Here is a 10,000-nt window from a genome sequence, read left to right as displayed (position 1 = left end):
CTGCCCCAGAAATAAACACAAGCTGTTGGAAAGCTGGCTTATCTTCTCTAGCATGAGGGTTTTTTTTCCCCTTGTCTCTATAGATGAAAACATGACCCGTCTTTGTAGTGTAGCTTGTGTTATGTTTGCTGGCATCTGCCGCATGCAGGTTAAAGAACACTTGTCTGCTGGCTGGAATGCTTTATTGTAAACCTTCCGGTTTAAGCTCTAAAAGTCAAATCCTTCTTACTCAAACTGACTTAGGACCAATGGAATGATAATTAATTTTGCAGACAAAATACACTGAAGTTTTGTCATATGTTATTGCGTTCTGAATTTAAAAATCCATCACGAAGAACTACTATTAAATGCTTTGCGTGATCTACTGGGTCCCTCACTTAGAGACCAGCAAAATGGTTAGCTTCTGTCAACACCTGTTTCACAGCAAATTTCTGAATTTTCCTAAGCATTTTTGGCACTCTTCTAATCGTTTCAGTGCCTGGCATTTTCTTTAGATCTTGTCATCTTCTTTCTAGTAATGTCATGACTTTTTCTGATCTGTCTTTACATTTTGAAGTTTTTCTTAAGACAAAAGCTGTTGTTTTTACTGAGTAGTCAAAACTGATCCTGCATGCATGAGCAACTGTAATCTAACACCATTTTGCCGAGATAGGAAATTGCTCCATAAAATATAAACTGTAGGTTTGTGTCTAGAATTGAAGACTATCAAAGGAAAGATACAGTATTAGGTTTTTCTATATGTACAGAAATGTATTATGGAGAAGATTTGCTATATTTTCTTGAAACCAATGCATACGTTTCCAAATAAGAATCTAATACACAGCACTGAATGTATAACTTCTTTAGCTACTCAGAGTATCTCAAAAGAATTCTAAAAGAATTCTAGCTAATTAGAGTGTTCTCAAATTATCTTAAAGATGAAAACAATTCAAACTGGATAAACAAAAATGAAGGTGAAAATGGCTTTTGGGACTTTAAGTCATTTATCGAAAGTTATTCGTCACTTCACCCTAAATCCTTTCCATTAGTAGGAAAGTGAATCAAAGCTGGTGTTTTCTGTCTTAATCCTCCTCGTCAGATGCTCTGCACAGTATCTCTTTTTTTCTTGTTTTTAATAATGCCACTAGGTAAACCATTTTCTGAGCACGGGGAGTTGGAGTTCACTTCATAAACCAGGCACCCTTCAAAGTTGTCATAAGCATATTACAGAAACACACACAACTAGACTGAGGTAGTGTACCTCATTAATATTTCATTTTGGTACAATATACTTGCATTAACTCTCTTAACACAGGTATCACATTGTTTCAAGTCAGAGAACCTAAAACATCATAACAAAGATTAAACTAAGAGCAAAGCCTTGAAAACTACAGCCATTAGTCCTGTCATCCCCTATAAAGTTAATGGGTTGGAAAAATGTTCAATCTTTGGACTAAAATTTGGTATTTAATTGAAAGAAAATGTTTTTTAATTGTAATGGGGATTTTGCATTAGTGTGAACATGAAAAGGTACTAAAGAATCTAATGCAAGGTTATGTATTGATTTCCATCTCAATGCTAGTGTAAAAGGAAGGAATATATCTATTTCATAAACAACCTCGCCCATTCAGCACCATGACTTCTTATTTGTTTCTAGGGCACAGAAGACAGAATTGAATGAAAAGAAGGAATAATAAAATATTCTTGGACATTGTTTTGCTGGTGTACAGGACAAAAGCCACGATGTTGCTGCAAACCCTGAGTGACTCTGTGCCAGAATTATCAAGATGTTATATGTCACTTTCACATTTTCCAGGGTTATTTGATTCAGGAAAGGAAGAGCATCTGTAAACCTAGCACTACACCGCCTTAATCAAAATGGTTTTAGTGATCGTGGATTATAACAAGAGACCTGACATAATGGATGTGCAAAGTCTGCCCACAGAATTAGCATCACTATAGCCTAGACGGATGGACTTATTTAGAAAATGTAGTTTTTCTTGAAAAGGAGAATGCTTAAGTTAAATGAATTTAAATTCTTCCTATTAATAATACTTAGGACACTACGTTGAATTGGGAGATTTCATTTCCCTTTTAATACAAACTTATGTAAATAAGGTTGTTTTAAATCCTATACAGTTTTCTCCAATAATAAGCCATTATTTTGACATTCCACTTCATGCACTAATAAACAAAAACTCTATCAGGAGTGATACCTACCTAAGATTTGCAAGTCAGTATAAGTTACTTCATTTAAAATTGAAAGACAGCAGGAAAGATGGAGAATGCATTGCAAATACTTTATGAAAAGTATTGCTATAATCCTATTATAAAAGTTATTGTGATACTGCATACTTATGGTCTCCTGTTAAGGTGCTTCTGTTACATACCCTGTAGTCTACGATTTGTAAACACATCTTTTTGATGTTTCTGCCAACATCCTGGCAACAAAGCAGTGCAATTTCAAATGAGCTAATTAACTTAATTGTTGATGAAGCATGAAACAGTTCATTCACCCTGTTAGCTGCACCATGACAACATAAGAGTCTCAGCCCCTGAAGTTACTCATCTATATAAGCCTATCTGTAGCTTTCCATTAAGATCTATTGCATGCCAAAATGAGTACGGCTCTTCTAACAAAGACCAGTCCATAATGTACGTAGGTAGAAAATCAGTGCTGTTGTTGAAAATTCAAATGCACACAGAAATACTAGTAACTACTTAAAAAATAAAAATCGGAAAAATGCAGAAACCCATTGCAGTTTGAAGCTGCAGATGAAAAGCAAAGGCTGTGTCACTTATTTTCTAAATGCTCTGATTTAGACTATAGCTGGCAAAAACAAACACTAAAAGGGAAAACTTTTGACATAACTGTTCAGTCCTGAAAGATGCAAACCCACCTGTTCACAGTGGGTTTTTTTCTGTGTATCTTGTGCACATACAAGAGTAAAAGCAAAAATAAATTAGCAAGTGAGAGCTAAATGGCCCTGCTTAGTCCTTTGTGCCTTTTTATTTATACTATGCACATTAATTCCCACTATACGCAAACTGTCAGAAATTAAAATGCGCTTTTTCATACCCATACTATTCAATATACAATCTAAAGCATCTCTTCAAATTTTCTGAGGCTCCATTTCAGTAAAGGGTAATAAGAGGATTAAACACTGTGCTATTGAAAGGCCTGCAAAAGTGTTCTACATGAAAGAAAGGATAACGATTTGACCCTCTGCTGATAGCCTCGATTACCCAGTTGCTTGGAATACACACACAAAAATCTCTGACATGATTTACAGTAAAACTTTGTTTGCCATCTTTCTCTTTCCCTTGCCTTAAACAACCCTGTACCAATGAATAAAATTCCACCTACTTTAAAAATTGTCCAAAATCTTCACAAACGCTTTCACAGCCAGGCCATTTGCAAACTCCATGACCATAGAGAGTATGGGAGGCCCCAGTTTCCTCATGTGACGAGCTGTAGCAAAAGAGTAAGGCATCAGATTCATCTCAAAAGCCATAATCGTTGGAGGCTGCTAGCGCCTGTCAGGTTACGATCAGTGACAAACAGGTCAAAACAGGTCAATTTAGCTCAGAGCAGTCAGAAAAATTTAATCGTTCTATTGAATAGTTCAACTGCCAAGGCTAGATGATGTTCCAATTAGAGAAGAAATAGAGCCAAAGATGACTGTTAATAAAGGAAGAAAAAATAAGATGACTGTATAATACCACATGCTAATTCTGCCATATGACCTTGGTGTAACATTTACCTATAAATAAAAAATATACTCAGAAGTAATCAATTATGAGAATACTGAAGACAGAATTTATAAATATTGGGAATGCTACTACATAATATTTGAATTTTCTGCTTAAATAAAGTTTTTTCCATTAATAAATATTTTTGTTCACAAGTGTTGCTTCCACAGCTACTCGGCTTCATAAAAAACCCCCAGATGTATTCTGTGTCTTCTTTTGAAACCTCCTCAATAGTTTCATTCACATATAGTTATCAAAGAAATTCAGGGGATTGCCCCATGGAGGTGGGTGTCAGCTACACATTCTGAAGTGAAGAACCACTCTCTGAGATATAATCACAAAAGTAATACTGACTGAAAACACTACTACAAAAGTATTCAGGGAAGAACCAGTTTAAAAAAAACCCAACAAAATAATGATAAAAAAATGTTCTCATACTCACATGAGAACCAGAGACACTTAAATTATAGTCTCTTATTGTAAGTATTAAAACAATTAAATGGAATATTTATTTTAAAATACAATTATTTACAATTTAGGTTATGTAGATACAAATTAAATTTCATCTTATATTGAGAGCATCTACATCTGACTATGCTCTATTGTGTACTGTGTACTTTTGTATGTATTTAATCCCTTACTTGAAAATGAGGACTAGTGAAGAATATCTGTCAATGTGTCTGAGAAATTATTTTAACTTTATCCATGTGGTTGAATTCCACTATATTACACTAAGACCACTGAAAAGTTGTATGAAATGCATCAACTGTGTTACTGTTGTGCAAATAAGAAAGAAAATTCAGTGGTTTTCTTCACAAGAGACAAACAATGTAGGAACTGTTTTAACCTACTAATTTCTAAAGTGCTCTTTACATAAAATCTTTGCACTGAATTACAGCCTTGACAACTAAGATAGATGAACATTTTCAATGAAACCAGCAGTGTGATTCAAGAGTAAGGGCCAGACTGCCAGATGTATTAACTCAAATATGAATGAAGCTATGTGCCTACAGAAAGTGCCCACAAATCTGCATTTACACCTCTAAAACAGCACACTCTATCCTGGGCTTTCTCATTTTTAACATAACTACCATAAGTATACATGCTATAAAAAAACCAGGCAGGTAATTGTCATTGCGTCTGCAAAGTCAGACATTGCTACTGAAAACGATGCCCTATTGGTAAACTATTCTGAAAAATCATGTCTCCATGATCTCTTAAGTAACCTGTGTTATTTTGTAATTGGAAATAACGTGATTTCTGATGTTAAACGACAGCTTTACATCAAATGATAAGCACAGTTGAAATCTTGTCAGAATTACCTGTCTCGCCTTGCATTTAGAACTGAAGACTGTCCATTCACTATGGAATGATGAGTTATTGGTGGTGATGCTTTGGAAGTGGTGGAGGAGGTAGTAGAGGAGGAATTGTTAGTAGTGAGGTCTAGCCCTCCATGTTTAATGCCATTGTCTTCCATACTGTGAACTCCAGTCACTTCTTTCCATAACTGCTGAATCTCAGCAGGACTTAAGCCAGCTATAAAATGAAAGAAAGCCCCACTAATACAACAAAATAAAGAGTTTCATATAATGAGCTCAGTGTTATTAATGGATTAATGCCAACAATAAAGCTGATGCTGGTTTTCCAGCACAATCAACATGTAATAAAACATAAAGTCATTTTTCTTCTGTCGGAATCCAGGTAATAATGTAACTGTCTTCTCTTGTGTTATGAACAGTCCATTAGAAATCACCAGTTTTAATAATATTTTGCTCCTTCTGAAAACATCTCCCAAAGATCAAAGGGTGAAAGCTGCAAAGAACTTGCAACTACCTCTTGAAAGAAAAAAACCCAACAATCCTAAATAGACTTCTGGTCAAGATTTCTTTTGTTTGCTTATTCAATTTCTTGACATGGAAATGTAACTCAATGCATCCAGTCAACTCAAGTGTTATAATTCCTCATAATAAAACATGTAATGGAAAATAGAAAACCAAGTTACACTAAGGATACAAACATTGATATTCTCTTTAAACACTTAGGAAGAGCAGCGAGTGGGGGAAGAAGACTGGGGAGAATAAAAATCAGAAGACAACAATTAAATCAATGAGATCTTAACAGGTTTAATATTTGAGAAGAACACATCTGACTTTAATTAATGACACCCACATATTCATTAGTCCTGTTTAATATTTATGAAAATTGTTCCATCTTAAAATGTGTCTCAAGAGGCAAAACCAAAGTGACTCTTTGGAAGAACACACCCACAAACCCACTAGACACAGGTAACTGCTGAAGCTCTTTGGTACCATTCAGTGTCACCAGACGACTAGAAAGCCAATAGAACTGGCCCATTTACAACCCTTTCCACACAGATGAAATTACAGAGAGTGTAGACCATCAAATTTCTCCATGACTTTTTTTTTGTCCAGACCGACTATGGAAAACAAACTGGAGGGTTTGGCTCTGTCTCACCAGTCTCCTGGGGTGATGGGCAGCCATACAAAATCTGAAAACCTTCTCAAGCTCCCCTGTATGTGCTATATGCACAGCACTGTTCTGGAGTCCAGCCACCAGATCTTTGCAGATAGAGCTTAAATTTGCTCTCCACTCCATTTGTAGCCTGGAAACTTGTACTTTCCAGGATTAATCCTAGGCCACAAATAGCAATGTCTGGTAGAATGTATTCATACATATGTGTTAGGTTTACTTGGCTTGAGTTGAGCACATTGCACGAACTCATGGAAACTTCCATTACAATATTCTTCTGCCTGAACTAAAGACTCCTGAAACACAGGCAAGAGAAGAGCTGTGAGCATTCTCTTATCTTGCCACGAAATACACAACTGAGACAGGAAATTCAGATTTTGAAAGATGTGGAGTTCATCAAAAATATGTATTCATTCTGTCACTGCCAGTCTTTATAAGTCTAACATCTCTCTTTTGAAGAATACTAAATTAAATGTAGCAAAGAATGAGAAGCCCAGACTGTTTCTTGTGAAAGATCTTGTTTCATGGCCAGGTTTTTCAGCCTGAAATTATTTGGTCCAGATTTTTATCTTAAAATCTAATTCTGTCTTCTGTATCTTGTCTCAACAAGTGAAATTAGGTAAGACATGCTCATGGTATCTAGATCTGCTGGAATGCAAAACATTCAGAATGCTGGTGTGGTCTGAATTAAAATGCTTCTCTTTTTATTTTGTGAAAGAGCTTAAATTTACCACTGTTTAGCAAAGGATTAAAATGCATCTATTCATTAAAAATTTTCACTGAAGATAGTTTTATCTGGTAAACAAGATGCATTAGAAAGACGCAAAGACTGTTTTTCACTGTTTGACAAACCTTTGTTAGATCATGTTTTACTTTGAAGACATGAACCAGGAATACTAAAAAACAGATTAAAAAAAAAAAAAGATTATGAAAAAGCACAGTAAGTTCCTTAATAGTTCTCCTCAGCTGCCTCACAATGTCTCGCAAGTCTACTACATTGTTAAAAAAAAGACTAGTAATGATTTACAGAAATAATAATTTCTGGAGGTAGTGTGGAAACAAACTTGTTTGGAAGGTATTTTTTTTTAAAGAATTATGAAAGAACCTCACTTTTAGACTATTATTTTGTGCCCTGCCTCCCTACCCTAAATACAAACACCCATTGGCAAACTCAATTAATGACAAAAAGATTGGAATTTAAGTCTTAAAACTGGAATTTATATTGTATTTGCACAGCAAAAGGCTAGGTTTTAAGGAAGCAAGGAAAGAAGCCAGACTCTAATTTACTGCATTAGAGAGACAGGCAACGGGAGTGATGGTTATACTAGTTGTAATTGTTTAATGAAGGTAAGTAATTACTGCCATGTTCATGAGGTATGTTCCAGCAACACGGCAAATAACTCATTTTAGCGCAGTAAATAATAGTTACTCACAAATGTAATCACACATCAAAATGAAAAGTAATGTATTCATTTAGGTGGCATGATATACACAGTGCATTATTTACTTCAGACTCTTCCCTTCCTCCTGCTACTGAACAAAATAAACTAATCTTGTATTGAAAAGAAATAAAAGCCAACACTAAACCCATCTGTTTGGATAAACAGAGGGCAAACATCGCATTCTGTCTTGCAGTGAGAGAACTTTAACTGGAGATCAGCAAACTTTGGGCCCTGGGGGAGCTGAGTAAGAGCTGCCCCACAAGGTGGGTGAAGGGCTGGGAGCAGATGGAGCAATGGCCCTTTGCTTGGGCATTGGTCTCCATATGCTGGGCAGCCCCTGCCTCTGAGTGAAGCTATGGATGGAGCTGTGTCTCCTCACTTGGCATTTTTTAAAATCAGACAGAAACTTCTCTCTGGGCTTAGGCTGGTTAATTTTATCACTTCTTCAGAGCACTCTGAAAGGCTGCCTTTTAGGATAAAAGGATTAAGGGCAGGCACTTAAAAAGTATAAAGTTAATAAGCAGATTTATAATTAATTGTAAATTGTGGCAATTTTGTAGTTTCTGTGACTAAGAAAGTCTAACTCCCATTTTAAAAGAGACCTGTAAAATGGCTGATAGATATTTTACTGTGGATGTAAAGGCAGAGTAAGTTTTAAAGTTTCATAGGTTGTGCTAACCCTCAAAATACTCTCTGCGCACTAAATTAAAGGAGAAAGGTTCAGCATGGGGATCCAGAGGCATAAAAATTAGGGTCTATATTGAAAAGGGCATATATTGTTTTGCTATGCAGTTAACTAACACCAAGAATTTCAGGATTTTGAAGTTAGTTTTATAACTCTTTTCACTGCTATTTTTATGTTTGAATAGGCACTTAATGAAACCACTACTTATAAAACTCAGCCATGCATCTGTCTTTTAGTTTCCTACATGGCCTGATCAAAACTTTGTTGGTTTTTTTTCCTTGTTTGGTTTCTGTTGTCATTCACAGTCCTTCGCATTTAGCTAGCATCATTGCAGCATTACACACAAGTAAGTCAGAGTAAGCCACTGGCTTTGGATATGGCATAGTGAAGATCTTGTCACAAAATAAATGCTAAAACACCTCTTGTATCTTACTTGCTATACCTGACTATCAAGAAAACACGGTAAAGATTCCTGTCCTTCAAAGGCAGTAACTATTTGGAGCAAACACTGTTTATAGACATGAACCTCACAGCTACACTTGGAAATTACGTCTCTTCATTCTAACAAATGCCAACTCCATGCTCTCTTTGTCACTAACAATTTGTGGTTTAGAGGACTCTTTATGACCAGTAACTTATAAACATGAATAGCTCTGTGCTTCTCATCATTCTACACATACATGTAATTCAGCAATCTAAATGGATGTATATAAAAATGTGTTACACATACATAAATCTTTCTGTATAACCGTATTATGCATCTTGCAGCACAGTGGAAGGAGAAAAACATCCTTTTACCACATCCAGTCTATATTATCTTAAATAAATTCTGAAGGTCTCATTTAATACTGCCACAGAAAAAGTGTGTCATAAAATTAGCTAAATTTTACAAGAAAAAAAAAAAGGAAGTTTGGTCTTCTTTTATGCACCCCATAATGAAGGGACACTATGTTAAATTTAGTAAGTACTACTTATATTTGTAAATACCTGGATGTGTAAATTTAAGATATATGAGAAAGCCTCAACAGATCTGAAGCCTAGTAGTCTTCATTACGTTATTATGAACAGGACTGGGTGCTGTGCCTTCCTATGAAAGAAAATGTGCTGTAAGAGGAGCCCACAGAAAGAACTCCAAGACAGTCACAACTCTGGATTTAGTTCTCCCTTTGGTTTGCTGGAAAGGCTTTCCTGCTTATCCTCATCACTAACTTCACCTCTCCTGGCACAGGGTGAGTGGCCTTTCTGGAGATGCAGAGGGTTTTCCATGGGAAGCTGTCTTATGATTTTCAAGTTTGCACATCCACATCAGGGCTATGAAAAACTGAGGTCCTATAACTGTACTTGTATATCTAAAGGAACTCCGCGTACACACTAGATACTAGAAGAGAAAAATGGAAGAATGAAATACTTGCCTGGAATTCCATATAATTAAAAAAACATATGGCAGAAGCAAAGAAGAGATTAAAATACCTTAAAAAAACCCCAATCCAGATGCATTTTAACTGTAAAATTTTGAAGCTTTTTATTTCTTTAGTATCCACCTTTCTGTGTCATGACTTCAGTTACACTTGATTGAGTAGAAGAAAGCTCTTACGAAGAACTGTTTACTAGCTCTCCTAAAAATTTAATAAAAAGGTATTGTTTTTTTCTA

At 35.6% G+C, this 10,000-nt stretch overlaps 1 protein-coding gene across 3 annotated transcripts in view; it reads right to left on the bottom strand.

Moving 5' to 3' along the window:
- Positions 1 to 10,000, bottom strand: part of FOXP2 (forkhead box P2) — a gene marked incomplete at its 5' end in the record, with an annotated part of 185,946 nt that overhangs the window by 44,811 nt on the left and 131,135 nt on the right. For all 3 annotated transcript variants that reach the window (XM_080611991.1, XM_080611992.1, XM_080611993.1), the window contains 2 exons: positions 3,347 to 3,451; positions 5,055 to 5,268. In XM_080611991.1, coding sequence (XP_080468117.1) covers positions 3,347 to 3,451; positions 5,055 to 5,268 — 319 coding nt within the window. The remainder of the gene's footprint in view (positions 1 to 3,346; positions 3,452 to 5,054; positions 5,269 to 10,000) is intronic.

This window comes from Psittacula echo (genome assembly GCF_963264785.1).
Source record: "Psittacula echo genome assembly, chromosome: 1".
Taxonomy (NCBI): domain Eukaryota; kingdom Metazoa; phylum Chordata; class Aves; order Psittaciformes; family Psittacidae; genus Psittacula; species Psittacula echo.
This window is presented reverse-complemented; position numbering and strand designations above follow the sequence as displayed.